At 36.7% G+C, this 20883-nt stretch overlaps 1 protein-coding gene across 1 annotated transcript; it reads right to left on the bottom strand.

The window, feature by feature from the left end:
- Window positions 1-623: 623 nt before the first annotated feature.
- LOC139121758 (monocarboxylate transporter 13-like) lies at window positions 624-19841 on the bottom strand. The gene is made up of 4 exons (XM_070686893.1): window positions 19571-19841; window positions 11940-12083; window positions 3394-4194; window positions 624-2344 (listed from the first exon to the last, which is right to left on the bottom strand). The coding sequence occupies exons 1-4, from the start codon at window positions 19746-19748 to the stop codon at window positions 2091-2093; spliced, it is 1377 nt and encodes a 458-aa protein (XP_070542994.1). The 5' UTR covers window positions 19749-19841; the 3' UTR covers window positions 624-2090.
- Between the last annotated feature and the right edge of the window lie 1042 nt (window positions 19842-20883).

Below are 20883 nucleotides of genomic sequence, written 5' to 3'. Positions count from 1 at the left end.
TATTCATTTACTACTACACCGGTGAAGAAGAACGTGAAGAGCAGCAGATAATGCGAGGTTCCAAGGGGCAGCAATCATTTGTCTGCGATGAAGTGGCTTACATAAAACTAGCTTTCGTAAAGAATACTTGACACCTAAAGCCTAGAGTCTTGACAACACTTTGCAAAAAAATCAGCGAAAATGAAGCAATGTGTCACGTTAAGTCAAATAGAGCTACGTATTAAAGTTTATTACTCTTACTTTTGATTTATTTGTCATTATTTTTCTTCTGTTGTAATACTTGCAAAGTCTTTCCTTTGAATCTCTCATAAAACCATATATGAAATGTCCGATATTATTTTTCAATCATGAATTTTACACTTGACCAGCATTCATTGGCTTCAAAAAGTTGTGCTTCCTATATCTGATACGTTTCACTTGCAAAACAATACTTTGAATTTTATGATTTTTGAGTGAACTTCAAGGAAAAGGAAAATATGGTAGCCAAAATTGTTGAGAAGATTGTACTCAGTCACAACTATTGATTCTTACTTCCTAACCAATGATGCTAACTTGTTCCGCTGCAGTCGACCAACTTGAAGATATTGCGGTCACGATAAAGCAACTCTAATAGACAAATTATGAAACGATCACGTTGGTCTTTTTACTGAATAGAACATGAACGTCAAGATAAGAAGTTGTTCTACTGAAACGTGATTTCCAGTTACAATAATCGAAAACTTTCTTGCGTAAAAGTCAAAACCACCAATAAATATTAGTGATAATCTGCACCAGAAGATTTTGTATTTCTTGCTATCAAGAAAAAGTTCATATGCATCAATTGGTGCACTGTGAATTTTAGACCGCCATCGTTTACATAAAGTGAAAATCGGGCGGAGTGTAGCCTTATATGAAAATACAATAACACACCACCAAGTCTATAGCGTTTCCCCGAAGAAGCGTAACGTTCATGAATTTCTTTAGTGTGTATGAATGTAGAAGTGAATCATTTGAAAATCATATATTCTGGCTTGTTTAGCGTGAAAGGTTGGGGTCTAAAATTTTTAAAAGGCAGGAGAAACAGATCATACTCTAAATTTTTATACATCTACCATCGAGATACAATAGAATTTTGCCTGAGCTAAAATACAAAAGCCGTAAGGAACAACCGTTCGGTAACATTTACAGTTTCCATTCGCCTCATCTCCTGCGACTGTATCTGCTGGTTCACTGTTGAACGGTTTCCAGGGACTCATTGGATGAGTGCCAGAATGTCTCTTACTCTGTGTACATGCAGTGCACAGAGTATCCAGAAGTGCGTCCGAGATAGCGTTCTACATTTGCGCTATAAATCGGAAGAAAAAACGTTGACATTGTTCCAAAACGGTCAACACTCTGGCAATTTGATACCCCAGTCGCGAATGTAAGATGTATATTATATTACCATGCCCTGCCGTCGCATTTTGATTGGTCGAGCTGAACCACGTGACTGACCACAAATACACAGTAATGGTTTGTTTACATGCCCGTGAATATGAATAATAAGATTAACAACTCAAAGTATCGTAACTTTACAGCTCAAACGTAAATCATAATAAATCACAAAATAAAATGGAGCACTTGTAGGTCAAGTTGAGATACTTTTTTCTGAAACATCTCCGGATTTGCCAATTTTTACAGCGCGCGTGACAGTGCGTCGCGTATTGCTCAGTTCTAGGCCCAGTTGTCGTTCGCTCCGGAAATTTTCGCAAATTTTGACGGTTTTCTCGGGTTCGCTGATAATATAATGGAAATAACAGACTCCGCTCTGACCATTAACGTTTATTTGTGGGCGCGGGCTCGAGGAAAGCCAAATTAACGGGCTCGGCAAGCCTCGCCCGTTAATTTTTGGCTTTCCTCTCGCCCTTGCCCACAAATAAACGTTAATGGTCAGCGCGTCGCCCGTTATTTCCATAATGTTATCACGTAAATACGGCAAAGGATGCACTCGGACATTGGTGCCAAGCATTGCCCTCAACTTCACTTCTGACGATACGCAACGCCAGTGTCGTAATGGTATCGTGCATCCTTTGAGGTATTTTCGTAATAACCTCATAACATCAAAAGAAACTTCAATTATACAGGGTGTCATCTTTCTTCTGTAACAGTGGGCCATTCTGTGTTGCAACTACATTGGAACATGACTTGGATCCGTCATCATAGAGCGGTTTTTGTAAAGTTTCATCGGCATTCACATCATTTGATGTATTCCGTTTCTTTGCGAGAAATGGCTCCGGTACTATAGCTATAAGTCCACCCAAGATTAGGAAAGCACCGTAGAAATAAAACGAATTGTTGTAGTCTCCGGTGACGTCGTATATGTAACCTTTGAGATGAAAAAAGGAATGGCGTCATTACTAAACTTGTATCGTAAATCTTTATAAGCTTATTTGTATTAAGGTAGTGCGCGCCTTGAAAGTGAAAGATTTATAAAACTCTTGCTCAAACTGTTCTCAGGGAATCTTTCAACCATTCTCTTTCAAAATCAAGAATACCATTCAGGAGTCACCGTGCAAATTTTGATAATAGAGAAACGCACTACCTAAGATTTACCGATATTTGAAATTCAAAATGGCCGCTATCCCTGTATTAACTCTATGAAAAAAAATAAAATTTTCGATTTTCGAAAAAGTAAGACGATGAAAAGTTTTCTTACACCAAGAGCTTTAAAATGAACCCCCACAAGTGATAGATCAGAAAAGAATTGTGAAAGTCAGAGAGTCCGAATATTTGTCCCCGAGGCGCATTCTACCTGAAGTAGAATATTAACGCTTGAAATCATTGGCAGAAGCATCCCACGATGAACTGCATAATTTTCTTTATTGAAACTCACATCTTGCTAAGTGATTTGGCCATATATATTTTGTCCATTTCGTTCTTTATCAAACGTCAATGTTTTAATGATATTTGGACATGTAGCCAGGGAGTACTTACGCCTGTCGATATTGATACTGTTTTGAAACTTAATATTGCAAGACTTTATAAAAAGAAATATGAAGTTTGTTATTGACGTGTTTGAATTGAATGTAACACCCGCTCATGTATGTTGGCTTTCGCTCGTTTAGTTTTTTGCTGACTTATCTAACGTTAAATATTGATTTAGAAAAAATAATGTAAAATAACGTTTTATTTGCTTGACTTATTAATAGGTGTACCCGTGCTGTAATATATTTTTATTCTTTTCCTTTTATAATCGATCTTTGACTGTGATGACTCAGCAAAAACCATATGAGCGAAACCCAAACTACATGAGCGGGTGTATTTACTGTTTAAGTTTTGCCTCTCTAATTTCAATGTCCAAGAATTAGTGTTATAATATTGATTAAATTGTCGTTAAAGCATTTCTGAGCAAAGACGAAATGTTTTTAAACTTGCCTGCTACCGGCGGACCCATCACTCCACCAATAGATGTAGCCAATCCAGTAAATCCAACTGCAGCGGTGAAATTCTGAGGCTCTACGATTTCTTTCTGTGCTGGGTTCGCAAATGAGAAGAATGCACCACTAGAGAACCCGACGAAAGATGCATAAATCGCGTACGTTACGTATGCCGTTGCTAAGGAACTGAGCAAGGTGATAATTCCGGTAAGAAGCAAGGCAATACCGAACCACATGACAGCGGTGCAGCGCTTTGAGGAAATATACACAAGTGGCGGTGGTACCCATCTACCGATTAAAGAACTCGCACCATAAATTGAAATGATTAATGCAAGTTGGCCTTGAGTTCCGAGGTTCATTGCCTCAGCACGTGCAAACAAATGGGCTGGTAAGGCGAGATATCCGATACCGATGCCAAATAAATTTGCCAAAGTAAATGCAACAAGCAGAGGGTTTCTCCTGAGAAGAGAAAAGTCCCATACTTCGCAGTGATCTCTACAAATATTCGACTTCTTAACTTCTGAGTCAGTTTCTCTCATGACGTCATGGATTGTTTCCACTCTTTCTGGAGTGCGATACAGAGCAGCCGAAATCCCCATGTGTGCATTTATACCAGAAAATATGATAATAGCGCCTCTCCATCCAAAGCTGTCAATCAGATAATGCATCAATGGTGGGAAAACAAAAGTGCCAATTCCTGAGCCAGTCATGACCAGCGAATTTGCCAGAGTGAACCGTTTCTTCACGTAGAAAGGTAATATTCCAAAATGTGCTGGAACTATCAATCCATATCCAATTCCTGATTGGAAAAACGAGAAAGAAAACTCTGATGAAATTCAAGTCGAGATACAAGTGTACAGAGCTCACTAAAAACGTTTTTCTTAGTTTCACTTAAACACTTTCATAGGTCTGGACAACGACAATCTGATTGTCAGTCGAGTTTTTCTGCCAAGAAGTCATAATTTCATTATATACTTTCAGAAACTTGTCGAAATACCGGGAGTAGAACTCGTGAATACAATGTGAGGGTATATCAAAATGTCAATAGTAATTAATGTAGACCTCAGGTAACTTTAAGTTGAGAGTCAAGCAGAATGCTTGTGTGACCAATAAAAGATGATAAAGAAAATGCTATTCAACCTAGTTTTGTGTACGACCCTTTTTCCATGTTCTCTTCTCTTTGCCTAAGTTTCCTCCCTTTGTGACACAAGACGCTTCATGCATGCTGTCTGCAGTCACAAAAAGAACATTTATTTGTCTGTGACTCAGTAGTGCGCCCTCCCTTTGCGAAGTTTTGGCATGCTATACCAAAATATATACAGTGGAATTTGATCGAGTGTCCGTTTTGCCTTGCAGAGCTCGACAAGTCTACATGTTGCTTATCATTAGAAAAGTAAACATTTGCAACAAATTGAGTATTTGGTGTTAGATTACAGCGCACGCGGCGAACGTTCCCACACACTGTCTCGTCTACAATAATGACAGTCGTTTCAGCATGCCACTCATGCACAACAAGCTTGACACCGCACTATAGCTATAGCACATCATCAAAGTTTTCTTTCAGCTACAGCTTTGTGTACTTTGATTTGGGAAATATAACTCAGACAAACTCACTGGCATATTTTTCGAGTGTCGGATCTATATCTCGAGGAAAGTCCTCAACATCAACCGGACTGACTCTCGGCGTTTTATTACAGTGAAACATTGTATTTTTTCAGCAAGGTAAAGAATATTTTGAAGGCAGAGAGATATCATCGTCCCCTCCATGCTAACCCGTTGCCGTGTATGATGCCGTCCGGGAAATTAAGTGCCAAAATACGGTGATTATTTCAGAAACACTTGGTGTGTTATTCAATGGCACAAAATGTACCGTGTTGATTGAATTGCACTTGCCTGTGCAAAATCAACACTTTTCTTCAAGTCTATTTTGTAGCTCAGAGAAGTGTCAATTCAGAGAGAAGTGTCAATTGAGAAAGTTTCATTTAGCTGAGACAAAAGAGAAAGCGAGATTAAAGTTTCATTTAGGAGTGTTTAGCATTTTCTGGTTGACAATATTCAGTGTTGTATCGTGTCAAACTTGTTGATAGAGTAGACTGCACTCGCAATGCTACAGACTGCAAGCCGAAGGAACTGTTGTCGTGATTGCTGCCATCGAGAGGAGAAGAAAGGGTTTTTTTTTAAAGAATTTACTTGTTTCTTCATAAAGTTCCCAATTTAAAGTAAACACCTAAAAGAAAACTGATGATGTGCATGTAGTGCAGTGTTATGCTTGTTGTCAGTGACATGCTGAAACGACTGCAGTGATCGTGACGAGACAGTGTATGGGAAACGTTTGCCGCGCGCTGTAATCTAACACCAACCAAAGACGAAGACTCAATTTGTTGCAAATGTTTACTTTTCTAATGATAAGCAACATGTAGACTCGTCGAGCTCTGCAAGGCAAACCGGACACTCAATCAAATTCCAATTTTTTTTTTGTATCAGTATACGGCAACAGTGTTGAGGTCAACACAGAAATCCTGTACGAAAAGTCACCAAGGGAGGGCACAGTGCATATTGCATACAAGGACAGTTATGACTCACAGAAACATAGGTCGAGAGAAGAGAACAAGGGAAAACAGACTCTAACAAAACACTAGGTTTAATAGCATTATTCTTTATTATCTTTTAATCGGCCATTCACAAGGCCCCTGTGGATTTAGTCAATACTGACTTAGATCATATTAACTGATATAACACTGACATTCTCTCGCCACTTTTGTTTGAATGTTTATGTTGCCCTTACTCTTTGTTCGCTAATTCATAAGGTCAGAGTGAGGGTTAACTTCCGTCGTCAAGTCAAAACTTCTGGATGTAAGTTGGCACCTTGAGAATACTTGTCCCGTTATCAAGATCAATGGATTGAGGTAACATTGACTGCAACTTCGATTACTATCAGTCAATTTCCGTTTGTTCCCTTTTTTGACATCCTTGGATTTCAAAGTTGGTCTTCTACATTATCGGATATGAAGATTGCTTTATTACTTACGTGATGGGGGCATGCACTTTGTAGAGAATGATCGCGTTTGTTGTATTGAGTGGAAATTATATATATATATATATATATATATATATATATATATATATATATATATATATAAAGATATAATGCATTCCGAACTAATTTCGGAATCTCCGAACAAACTTCGGAATTAATTCAATTTTATTTAAAATTTTCTCACCATATATTAATGTTACTATACTATTGAATATAATTGTACCGTTATTTTCGAGTTAAGATATTTCACATCCCAGAAAATGCCATTTTAAAATTCATATTCACTAAAAACATCGGCTGATTTTTTGGATGAACACATTGTTCAGTAAAAAATTCAGCTGATTTTTCATCAGAACGCAGAAATTCAGTAAAGGAAATGAGCTGAATGTTTGCAAATCGGTTGAAATTTTCAGCTAATTGAAATTTTCTAATAATTTCTAAAAATCAGCTAAATTTTTGTCTAAAAACCAAGCTATGCAGCTGATTTTTCAAATAATATCTTAAAGTCCAGCTGATCGTTCTGTTAACAAAGAAATATTCATCAGAATCAGCCGTGGGAAAATCAACTGAAAATATCAGCTGATTTTTCGACAGATTAATGTGATCCGGGGACCCCAGAAATTTCAGCTCACTTTACGCTGATAACATATACTTTTGGAACGGCGAGGCACAAATTGAGAGTGGTGTTATTTTTCGGACATCGGACTTCCGAAATTAGTTCGTGTGTGTATATATATATATATATATATATATATATATATATATATATATATATATATATATATATATATATATATATATATATATATATAATCCCATGGTATATTTCTCTGTTTGACGTCATCGTATACGAGTGTTTTTTCGCGGAGCCGAACAATTTCGAGCCGAAGGCGAGAAGTTGTGCGGCTCCGCGAAAAACACGAGTGAACGATGACGTCAAACAGAGAAAAATTCCATGGGATTATATATTTATCACATGAACAGTCTTCTTATTTTTCTTTGATATGGATGGATCAAAATTATTGTAACAAATTGCATTATTTTTATCGTCGCCCAGGAGATGTGCAAATGTTTACAGGTTTATTGGTTTTGTCTGTAGCTTTCTCCGCTAGGTGATTGGATAACGTACGTTGTGAGTTCGAACCCGATTGAAACCATCGTATATTCTCTACCCTGGGTTGATAGTTCTGCTGGTAGACAGAATTGTCCCCGAGGCTGTCTTCCGCCCAGTAAAGCGATGTATTCATTGCTTCGCTTCGATAAAGTTTGTGTGCAATGTATGATAGTGTGTGTGCGAGCGTGAATGCTTCACGAACTCTACAGCGAGTAGAGAGGGCGCAGTCAGAATTGTAACAACTCTAGCTCGGTTATTGAACCAATCTTTTTGAGATTGAGGATTTGGCCGAGCGGTTTTGTCTGTAGCTTTCTCCGCTAGGTGATTGGGTACCGTACGTTGTGAGTTCGAACCCGATTGAAACCATCGTATTCATTCATAAACCCGATTAAGCTGAAATTTGATACATCGAATGGTATCTCCACCAATAAGACATACGGATTCGGTCACGTACGCGTGTCAATCATTGTCTCGCGCTGGCCCGATGCCAAGGCAAGTCTGCCATCGGCGGACATAGCTTTCACCGCGCTAGCGACGGATACCATACTATTTTGAGTTATTTAGAATATTTACAATTATATTTATGAAGCTAATTCAACGACACGATCGAAACAGTAGTTATCATTCTTAGAGATGCTGTGGCTTTTAAAATATCACAAGTTTACGACCTTGGCGAGCCCGAAAGATTCAGATCGATGACACACAGAGTGTACGCTTGTAGTGGGCACTGCCGTCACCGGTCTCCACCAGTGGCCATCTCGGTAGTCAAATTTTCGTCTTACGGACTTTGATGTTTGCTGTACATCCCAATTGTTACTTGACGGGAACTCCGTTCTGTTGTGAGTGTTGTCCGAGTCAACTTTCGAAATACATCGGATTCTACAGAGCTGCACTGCAGGTCGACACCTTATGTCTTCACTACAGCCTTACGCTGCAGGTTTGATTCCGATCGAGAAACAACGGAATAATTTGTGTGATGAAGGAAATTTATCGTTGTTCGTCGAATGACTTTATGCTTGTGCCTTCTATGTCGCTTTCCCGAAGATTATACGGTACTCATTTATTAAGTTGAACTTTCGTTGAGGTGTATCTTCGGTTTTGGTTTATCGCCAACCGGGATCGCCAGGTACGACGTCGCTTGGCGATCGCCAGGTACGACGACGTCCACATTGAGCCTTACGACTGGAGCCGTGACGTTACTGAGCCATTAAAACGATCGACGGTATCCTCATTCGATTCTTGGGAATAGCTAAAGCTTTAGCGACTCGAAATTTCGTTGGACATGCCTTCTATGTTTCCATATCTGGATTTATCGGGTCACTTTTTTGTCAAAATGCCATGACAGCACGGCATCGATCACGACAAATCGGTCTGTGTCGCGACGTGCATGTACGAACGGTACCATTGCAGGAAAAAAGTTCCGGTTGATGACGTACAACAGGGGTAATATGGATTTCTTATCTGTGCTGGTGTACGTCACACAGGTGGAGATACGGGCCAGTTCATGTGTTAATATATATATATATATATATATATATATATATATATATATATATATATATATATATATATATATATATATATATATATATATATATATATATATAATATATATATATATATATATATATATCGCATACTCACATACATAGACCCAGTTATCCCTATAGTATGATATCACACTGATGTCAAACTATTGATGTACGACTAGCTGAATCCGTATTCCACACGTGATAGATACGGGACCCGTACTACTTTCAAAGTAAGCGAACAAAATCAACTATTCAGAACTGATTTTCAAATTCGCGAAACGCAAAATTGGGAGATTAAGCTTAGTGAAGCAAAGGGAAATAAGCCCTATTAAAATATATGGGTGAAATATACAATACGGTTTATTCTAGATTCTTTATCAATCTGTGTGCGGGCGGGAAAAATGTTGCCTGCTGTCACTATTGAAAATCAGGTAGACACGGGTATTTTCCAAGCCGAACGAAGAAAGCCAAGAATTCATTATCTTTTGCAAAATGAAATGAGTTTTCCTCAACAATGGCGTGTTTACACTTCTGAACTACTTTTGGAATAAAATCAATATGCCTTGGGTGAGTTGTCAATCATTTCTAGAAGTCGTTCGCGTGAGCGAGGAACACGGCGCGCTTACTTTTGTGTACAAAGCAAATGCCAGATGACCTCACATAACACGTGCCTTCCTTGAAGGTGTACACGCTTTCAGAGACAGCATAGGCTTAGGCAATGTTACGTTATTTTTCGAGAGCAAAATTCGACTTAATCTCAACGGCGCGCGCGAACACTGTGTAACGTCGCGCCCGACCATACCCTGGTTGCAAAGCTTCTCGCAAAGCTTACGGAACCCAGCACGGTAATGCGACGAGCTTCGAGTTCGTTGTTTCTAAAAATTATTCATGTAATCCCTAAAGATATATACAAGAGCTATACACTCTTGTTTTCGTACTTCGGATTATTATTTTCGTTATCTATGAAAATATTGATTTCATTACACGACTTTTAAGGCTCAGCGTACGGCCTGGATGAGCACTTGACCCCCTTGTTTGAGTGGAAACTCGATGTCTCCCGCATGAAAGTATCTGTGCTTCAAAAGTTCAGGCGACGGTGGGGATCTATAAGGATGGTAACCCTCATATTGACGACAACACTAAAACACAGGACTCTAAATTTGCCACGTGGATTTATTTTGTCAGACTCTAAAAAATATGACTGATTTTTACAAATGCCCCATACAACCAAACGTAAAATAACTCTGTGGGTCTTGAAGTTAGCCTACGTCACTGTCTTGCATCGCGTATCGCCCCCTTGTCCAGATAAAACGCAAGTAAAAGTTACGGGTGGGCGTGTACCCTAGCCCAATTTGTTCGACTTTTTCGGCTTTTCGAAGTTGAGCGACGACTTATCTTAATACGGGCAAACAGTCTTTCACACCTTCGCAATTTCATGACCGTAAGGGTGTGAGGCAAAGGCTTCCTTTGCTCAGAACGTTCCGCTGTAATATATAGTACTTGTCAAGGGGTCGAGCCACGGAAGCGAAGAGCGTTCGCCATTTCAGACAGCAGCGACGATATTTCTTCTGACCATAGATGTATAAGAAGAAACGCTGTTTTGTTCTTTCATATCGACTATTGTAACATTAGCAGGATTTCAAGCGAAGTTGAAGGTTCAATTTATTGTATTTTGCATTGCATTATATGCATATAATTTCTAAATTACCTTGTCGTTGAACTTTCAAGCTCCGGGACACTCGTACCGAGTTTTTTAATTCGAGCCGCAAACTGCTCTTAAATCTAGTTTAAACAAGCTAGTTTTATTCGTAAAATATCAAAAAATATAATCGATAATTTCGTGAACCAAACCATTGCAAGTTTCAAAGGTTCATGCAAACTTTGAAAAGCGGTGTTCTTTGAATAATGTTCAAATATTGACATTTTTTGAAACATACTCGATAGCAGTCTGTTCTCGGCACGGTAACAACGTGACAGAGTGAGGGCACAGTCCCGCTTCACATGCACGACGTTATTGTGATAATCATTTTGATCAATGAATTTTCACGAACATTGATATCATAGTATATGTCAAATAAATCATATCTTGCAGTAAAAGATCCCCGGTCTTTCTCTTTTTCGCTTGATGCATACAGAAAACCCTTAGAGAGTTGTTATTATCCGTAAGAACAGCCTCAGCGTGCTCCATGTTTACTATTGAATATTGGCGTACTCATGAACAGATGGTCACGGTCAGGTCAGCTGTGACCCGACCATGACCGCATAACATGAGCATAGTATTTCTTTTCAAATAGTCCCTATTGTTTTCTCTCATCACTTAGTGCGTTATATCATGCCTGAAAGGTTTATTCATTGAAAACTAGGTCTATGCATGCAATAAATATATAATCCCCCGTATTCTCCACTGGTGTGGCTGCGTCGCGGATTCCCTTGATTCCCCGTGTTGCTGTCGAATATAGCCACTACACGGGAATCGGCGCTACACGGGGAATTCACACTCATCCATGACGCAGCCAACACGTTCTGAAAAAGGGGGCGAATATATATATATATATATATATATATATATATATATATATATATATATATATATATATATATATATATATATATATATATATATATATTAATAGACTGTGGATTTTATTTATAACGTTCTGCTTTTAGCGTCGGGCACTGCCAGTGTAATTTTCAACGACGACATCTGTATACTTCGATATATATATATATATATATATATATATATATATATATATATATATATATATATATATATATATATATATATATATATGCACGTAGAATTCAATAATTCTATAATAGCAGCACATGGCTACAACAAACTTAGATGAATTTCTTACCTACAAGTATTCCAACACTAAAGTACAAGAATTCAATTCTTGTGGCATATGCGCTGATGAAGAAACCAATGGATGACATAACTGTGCCAATCATTACAATCACTCGAAATCCGAACTTCTTGACGCATACGTTGGATACTGGACCTATGTGACGTAAAAATGCGATGACAATGTCAGATGTGTCAGAGTTATCACGTGACAGAAACATAAAATTATTTGTGCAATATGGCAACAGAGAGTAGCAGCAGAAATGGCTTATTTGTCACCAGCTTTCTGATGCTTTGTAATTGTCCCAATATATGCCTCTCAAACGTTTTTAGTCCAGTCAATTTAGGGTTTAACCTAGGACTAATTGCAACAGAAATTATTTCTTCACCATGACCTTTGGAAAGGTCTCACTAATGACATATTAAAAGTATAGGAAAATATAAGGGGTGCAAATTGGTTAAATTTGCATATATTCAAATTAGCTATGAATAGCCTTTAAATGATTGCTGTACTCACATATTGGGCATGTAAACTGAATTCAAGTGACTTTTTTTTCATTGCAACACAATTTAGTAAGGTTCAACAAGTTACTTTCTAAATGTCTTGAACAATATATATCATGCAAATTAACTAATTTGCATATATTCGCAGTTTTTCCATTATTACAGACAAAATAAATGTTTAAGCTCATATATAAAAAATTTTTTCTCTATGAAATTAAGGTTTTGCAAGAATTATCAAAATCCATCCTAAACAATATGAGGTTGACCTATTTTGCATGCTCATTATTTTAAAATACAAAGGCCTAATTTGCATAATTGACACAAACTGTCTTCTGAATACAATACGACCACAATAGCTTCCATTGACATTTTCTGTGCAGTGAATAAGGAGTAGAATTTCAGAGCATTACTGTTTAAATAAAGGGAATCAGAATACTTTCTTTGGATATTCTTCTTTCTTTTAGGACGTTAAGGTTATTCATTAAAAAATCATTGGACGTGTTCAATTTTTTGACATCTATTGTTAGTAGTTCAGTCATTTTCTCCTACAATATGTTCGATTGCACTAAATTTTTTCAAGGAATTTTTTATGCTTTTCGTCACTATTTCAATGACGATGGAAATATTCAGTTACTAATAAATGGTTCACCACACTTAATAGTTGTGCCTGTGAATCACCTTTCTCATTATTGAACTATCATTGGTATTGTCAATACGAGCATCATTTGAATTACCATGATGGTGGTGGTGATGATAATTGTTATGATAATTGTTATCATATCATAAATTTCTTCCTCTTCCTCCCTGTTCACATCTTCCTGTAGGAGGAGGTTCATTTGTTTACAGCCAGAATCCTTTCGTGACACAGAAAGTCTAGATTTTGCTTTCTGCCGGGTTATTGAGCCTGCTGCATGTTCATCGTAGAACCCATGAAAGTTGTGAAGCAAGGAATGATATAATTGTACCGCGTATCACATCAGAACTTAGATATGCAAGTATCACTCATGGGGCTGTTTATGTAATGGACTTTCCATTTGCAGATAATTAGACTTTTGTATCATTACCAATAAGATCGATCGTTCAAGGAATTGACAGTCTGGCCAATCTGAGGTGAGACTTCCATAAGGTTCAAAATACAGGGTGACCAATTATATGATAATTTGATGTCAAAAATGTGATATCTTAATTGATAAACTCGTTAACGGCAGGTTCTGTGATGCAAATCCCTTAACATTTTGGTTTTCTTGTTTTACGGTTATAAAATTAGAAAGAGCAGCTAGACCATGTAATAATATGAAAAGTATCTAGATTTGTTTTTACCAGTGATTTAGATTATCATGATTCAGTCAACAGATTTTTTCAGTTTTTCTTTAAATTCTATGGCTGTGCACTGTAAGATTAAACAGGAAATCTCTCAGTTCAGTCCATATATGACTTTATATTAATTTTCAATTGTTGTCTTCAAAAATTTCAAAATTTTGAGAAATGCAGTGTCCTTTGATTATTTTAATGTCTTTCAGCTGCTTAAGAAACAGCTTTGCTCATCACATATTTCCTGATAATTGGCAGTATTATAATTGTATTTCTGTATCATTATTATCATAAATTTCTGAACGTGGCATTAACAGGCAAGTTTCACACGGTCAAAAGTACATCTAATTTACCATTGACCACATAACCTGGTCTTTAATTACATTTTACCAACACTTAATCTATATTAGTAATACCGGTAAGGGTGAAAATAGAAGAAACCATTAGAGCTGAAACAAATTTCATTCAGCCTCCCTTAGTACAAAGCGTTGGTTATTTGGCCAAGCATTTTGGTATGCATTAAGATAATCCAAATCCGCCAGTAAGTTCAAATTTTATTGGTAGGTATAGGGATTGAATTGTCTTGACATAATGGAAATTCTCTAGAGCTATACGAATCAATCATCGTTTAGTTTCTTAGGGCTTTTCATTCTGTATGCCCTATTAGTATATAATCATTACAATGAGTTAAAAATGCACAGAAAATAAATAATCATGTCAATTTCTTTGTACTGGGAAAAATGTTCATTAAGTCATAAAATGATCATATTTCGATAGGAAGTACTTAACGTAGTAGTGTCTCTTGATGTAACTTCTCATTTTACTGATAATATAATTAATTAAAATAAGTTGACGTCAATTGGAAAAATTAAAGAAACTTATTTTAGTGATCATCATATAGGATTTATGCACATGAGGAATCGTTCAAAAATAGGTAAAATATATTTAGCAAGGTTAGTAAAAAATTCCAATTTTTCTTTACGATATTGTATAACATTTCAAGTTTCAAGTATTACATTTAATATAATGTAGGCATTTCCTATAAAATGTTTTACAATTAGCCCTGTTTCACAAAATGGATTGTATTAGACTTTGAATATACCTTTTCTTGGACCTTTTAAATATTTAAGGTGAAGAAATAATATGCATGTTTCAATCAGAAAAAGGAAGTGACATGGTTGACTTATTGAATTAATACAAATAAGAACTATTATTGCTGTAAGATATATTTGAAAACATTGCCTAAATTAAAACACAAAAATGATCTTTCATAGTCATTACAATGTCAGCTTATCTCCTGAATGACTTTCGTGAAACGATTATCAGCACCAGGTTTGTATAGATCTATGACCTGTTTGCCTTTTGGTAGATTAGCTGTCTTATGCACAACTTCATTAAACTTACGGTAAGTAATTTCCATGAACCTACCAAAATTTACAATGAAGAAATATTTCTAATGATCTCTATTGTTTTTGAACATTATATAAAGTCATTTATGGGTCAGAGAAAGGGAAAAGTAAAGTGGTAGGATGGGCACATTGCAGTTATGTAAAATGAGGAATCTTAAATGATATGATGCATTGCCAATACACACGCAAAAAAATTAAATAATCAAATTGCTTGAATAAAATGTCAATTGTTCAATATATTTTAAAAAATCTATTAACAGCAACGATTTTGTTCCCATATCTGAGTTTAACATTCATTCAAATTATGCACTGTCTCACCCCTTCCTCTAAGAGTTTACTAGTCATTTTGTTTGTCGTTCTTGGGCCCTCCCGAAATACAGAGTTGAACGTAAACTACTTTTTGTGTAGATTAAATATAATTTTTAAGTGAAATGCAGTGAAAAGTGAAACACAGTGGCAGCCATACTTGATTTACGCAAATTAGGAATATTTCTCGGGCGATAAAATATATTCAAAAATGTTGCCTGGGCAAAAAATAAGATAAATGCATACATAACTTGAACATAATATCGCGTTTCAGTATGCATATTTCTTTTACCAGTGAATGTAGTGCACCCATTATCCGTTTACACCTATACAAATTAGGTATTTTATACCGCTTAGATTGTATTGGACTTTTAGTATGTCATTCTAGGACCTCTCTAAAATACACAGAGAAAAAATAATTCTATTGCTGTCAGAAGTAGCTTAAAATAGTTATTAATTAGGGATATTCAAAGAAAAAGAAGTGTTGTGGCGGCCATATTGAATTTATGCAAATGAGGAATATTTCTATGACGACAAAATATTTCCATCAACATTACCTAAACATAAAACAAGGTAAATAAGCCGAAAACCTGTATATATCATGATTCTACAAAATGTTTTTAGTAGAAACATTCTATCAGCACCTAGTTTGTAACCATAACCTTTTTACAATTATGCAAATTAACAGTATGCATTGTCTATATTTCTAGATTGTACTAGGCTTTTAGTATGTCATTGTAGGACCTCTCTAAAATACACAGTGAATAAATTATTCTATTGCTGTCAAATGTAGCTTAAAATAGTTATTAATTGGGAAAATACAAAGAAAAGTGAAGGTTGTGGCGGCCATATTGGATTTATGCAAATGAGGAATAATTCTTTAACGACAAATATTTCCATCAACATTACCTTAACCAAAAACAAAGCAAATAAGCCAAAAACCTGTATAACATATCATGTTTAGCCAAATATTTTTAGCAGAAACATTCTATCAGCACCAAGTTTGTAACTATAATCTTTTGCATCTATGCAATTAGGCATTGTTTACAATTCTTGATTGTACTACGCTTTTAATATGTTATTCTAGGACTTCTCCAAAATTCAAAGTGAAAAAATATTCTATTGCTGTCAGTAGTAGCTTAAAATAGTTATTAATCAGAGAAACACAAAGAAAAGTGAAGTCTTGTGGCGGCCATATTGGATTTATGCAAATTAGGATATTTCTATGACGACACAATATCCATCAACATTGCCTAATCCAAAAAGGAGACAAACAAGCGAAAAAAACTGTATCAAAATTATGTTTAGCCACATATTTTAAGTAGAAACCATTTATCAGCGACAATTTTATATCCATGAGCCCCCTTTACATTTATGCAAATTAGGCACTGTTGCACCCTTAGATTTTATTATACTTTTAGTATGTTATTTCTAGGACCTTCCAAAATGCATGGTGAAGAAATAATTTCTGTTGCAATTAGTACTAGGTTTACCCCTTTTTTGGCTTAGATTGACTGGACTATTTCTACTGACGTCCTGTAGAATAACTTTCTATTGGTAACTACTATCGATTATATTAGGCGTAATTTGGTCTTAAATGATTGTATACACTTGCTCACAAAATTGATATACTGTCATAAAACAAGGTATTTTTCGACATACAGAGGGACCCGCCGTGATGACATGATTCTTTGTACAGTAGACTATCACAAAAACGGGTACGCAATTGTGTTACGGAGGTTATTTGCTCCTCAAAAAACTTTCGTTAAAACTGGTACATACATTTTACGTAAACTGACTTAGTGAATTCGGATAGATATATGTTAATTGGAAAGAGTGACAGACGACACAAAGTTGATGGTAAATTACCATCAAGGTGTCTGCTAATCTGCATACGATTTAGACATACGCTTAATTGTCGGAATATTCAAAAAGTCATCGAGCTGATGCCAGCATGAGCTGATGTCAGCATAAACAAGTTGGAAGTTTGAGTGTAGACTTGAAATTTCTAATAATGCATGTTATTTTCGCTAGTTGTTAATCAACTTAGGAGAGTTTTGCGGAAGAGTAACTTAACGGATGCTGTCACTCATTAAGATATTTAAATTATTGCCTGCTGATCGTTTTTAGATTTGTTTGTATGGTTAAGTTTGATCTTGAATTATTGTACTGGATTGGATATCATCAGCGGGCGAAATAAAGATTTGTATTTGTCATCCAGAAGGCATCACTCTGGTTGATCTCTGGTATCTCACTCGTAAGACAAACGGAGACTCAGTTATGATAATGGAGAACAAAGGGTAACAAAAGCAAGCTTCAGAAGCTTGTGGTTTCATCTATGAAAACAAGAACTGGAAGAAGCTGCAGAGCTATGAAAGAAGGACAAGGAAACCCCGCAAATGAGTGGGGAAGAGGAGTCGACTCTAGGCATTTTCAAAGTCCGAGAAGATGAGAACGTAAAGCGATGGTGACAGCGATACAACGCCTTCGCCGATTTCCGAGGTTGGTCAGCCGACAAGAAAACAAAAGAGACTGGTCTGTATATGGTAAAGCAGACAGATGGTATACTTAAAGCCTGTCTGATGCTATAAAGAACGATTATGCGGCTCTGGAAACTTCCTTCAAGAATCGATTTGGAAAGTATGGTCCCTTATGGCTATATGACCAGAAGCTATTCCAGCTTAAGCAACTTCCCAACCAGACTGTTGAACAATACGCCATTCCTCTGAAAGAAAAAGCTGAGAAAGCCCACAGGAGACAGACAAAGAACTCTTGTCTTTCTTCACCAATGGGTTGCGACCTGAAGTCAAGGCCTTTGTTGGAAGCAATCATGTCACTATAGGCCTAATCGTATCACTGATCATTCTAATCTAACGTAAGTGTTTAAACAAAAGATACCGTAAGGTCGGACTGATCGATGGATCATGACATTGCAATAATACGACCATGAAACTATTCATATGCCTAGAAACCATGAACGTTGATAGGTTGTCGAGGCGATCATATCAGCAGGATGAAGGCTATTTTCCGGAAGTTACCAATTTGCTATGCTCGAGAGATAAAAAAATCGGGCCAAGGGTAGTCAAAAAATTTGTCGATAAAGCAATCAATACAGACTTAGTTCAACCAGCTTTACTTTCTAGTTTAACAGTCGATCTTCAACTAGAACCGGAGGAGTTTGACAGATCTACATCAGACTATGTTACAGACACAAAGGATAATTCAGATCAGGAAACCGCTATTGATATAACAGATAGTGAAATTGACACAGAAGTTATAAAACAGTTACTAAACATAGAGAATAAACAAATGATTCCTATTTGCAGAATATTTTTAATTATATAGAAAGGGAAGAGTTACCTGATAATGATGACCTAGCGAAGAAACTGACATGAATGGCTCCTAACTATTGTCGACGGTATCTCGTACCCGCCATTTTTACAAACCGACCGGGAAAGCAAATCCCAACAGATTGTATTAGGCAAGTATATGCAAAATTATGTGTTACAAAGGACCCAAGACTATGTCCTTTGGTTCATCTGTAAATCACGGGAAAATCGTCTATAAAGGGAAAGTATATTGTTTCAGTAAAGGCAGTTGAGTTTAGAACCCTGGGATTAAATGCTATCGCGGTAGAGGAAACCTTGGGGGAAATTAAAACCACGCCCCCTGCCCCCAACGACGTTTAGAGGTATATTTACTTGAGCTGCAGCAACTTAGCTAAATGAATCTTTAGGCTAATGGCAATGATGGTTTGTCAGTTAGTCGTCTTACACATGTCTCGTCATTGTATGAAGAAGATAGGAGGTGATGACGAGGAGCTGTTGAGAAACTGTTTATCTGTTCACTAACAATGCATCGATTACTACGATATCAAACATCAGGCTATTCGCACCACGCATGATGCCGACTGGTCGTAGAAATTCAGTAGTAATCAGTCAAAACGAGAAAATCTTCGCAAGAAATCCCCAAGAGCTTTCGAACTATAACCAATCGATGAATACACCGATAGAAATATAAGTTTCCATGCCTTGCAACGTAGCAGCGAGCTACTTTACCTGGCGTAATTACCTTTCTGCATGCGTCGCCTTCACATAGACCTAGGTATACTTACCGACACTCATTTGTAGGAAAATAAAAACTGCAAGTATCCATGATGTGCGCTCTGAGGTTTCTTCGAAATAATGCTGAATTACGACGATGAGAGGACCTATAGCTTGATACCATCCGAAGACAAACCAGCTACAAACATGTGACGCAAACACGACGACCCAGCCGTAACATCCACGCATTTTTGTGACGAGTTGTTCACAGTCTAACCTCCTAGCAGTCTAATAACAGCGGAAAGAAAACAATCCTACGCCGCATATGACTTCCCGACGAATCTGGGTCCCGGTGAACTCACTCTCTTTGTTACGACTCTCAGTGACATGTTACCTGCGGTCAAGGTCACTCCGAATCGATGATGCAGCTGTACAAAAATAGAATGTGTGATTGAATGTGTGAACTCTGCGCGCGGTCACGGTCACGGTCGCTTGTTTATCGTAACTGGAACTACGATACTTTGCCGCAATATCGAAATGAACACGGAAGTGTGATATACGGTGCACTATAGCTCGTCAATTTGAAGCGAGCTTGTACACAGGTACACTGGAGAAGTGCCGCTTCGACAGCGTAGTACGAGGGGTCAAATGTAGAATAGTTAATTACTTAAAGTACAAAGTAATAATATCTGTTAAGTAAGTCTCATGCATCCTGTAATCTTCAGACAGATGAAGTGAAAGGATTCTTAGCCCCACACTCTCGTTTATATGTTTTGGACGACACCATTCTATTTGTAGGTGGTGTTAAAATTTGTTTAAAATTGGATGTGATTTGGTGGCGACATTTTGAAACCAACTCAGAGCGTAGATTTGTTAGCATTGATAATGTGCAGCTTTTCTGATACACAATTAGATGCATCACATGCTTATGTTAGAGTAGCTCGATGCTTTGTCAATAATTAACCACGAAATGCCAAAGACTTGGTCCTTGCTTTTTAAGTTCCATGCAAACTTTTACAGTTCTGTACTATTTTTGGTAATTTTTCGGCACGGAACGATTGCATGTGGTTAGTGAAGCGCGTCTTGAATTAATTTGTGTTATTTTATATATATATATATATATATAATATATATATATATATATATATATATATATATATATATATATATATATATATATATATATGTACATATATATATATATATATATATATACAAACATATTATATGTTATATATGCATATACACTAGTATACATAAGACATACATACATACATACATACATACATACATACATACATACATACATACATACATACATACATACATACATACACACAGAGTTACTATGGTGGCTATACGCTACTTTACTACGCAGCCACTC

Source organism: Ptychodera flava, chromosome 21 (assembly GCF_041260155.1).
Source record: "Ptychodera flava strain L36383 chromosome 21, AS_Pfla_20210202, whole genome shotgun sequence".
Classification (NCBI taxonomy): Eukaryota; Metazoa; Hemichordata; class Enteropneusta; family Ptychoderidae; genus Ptychodera; species Ptychodera flava.
Note: the sequence above shows the minus strand (reverse complement) of the source record. Positions and strands in the feature narration are given on the sequence as shown.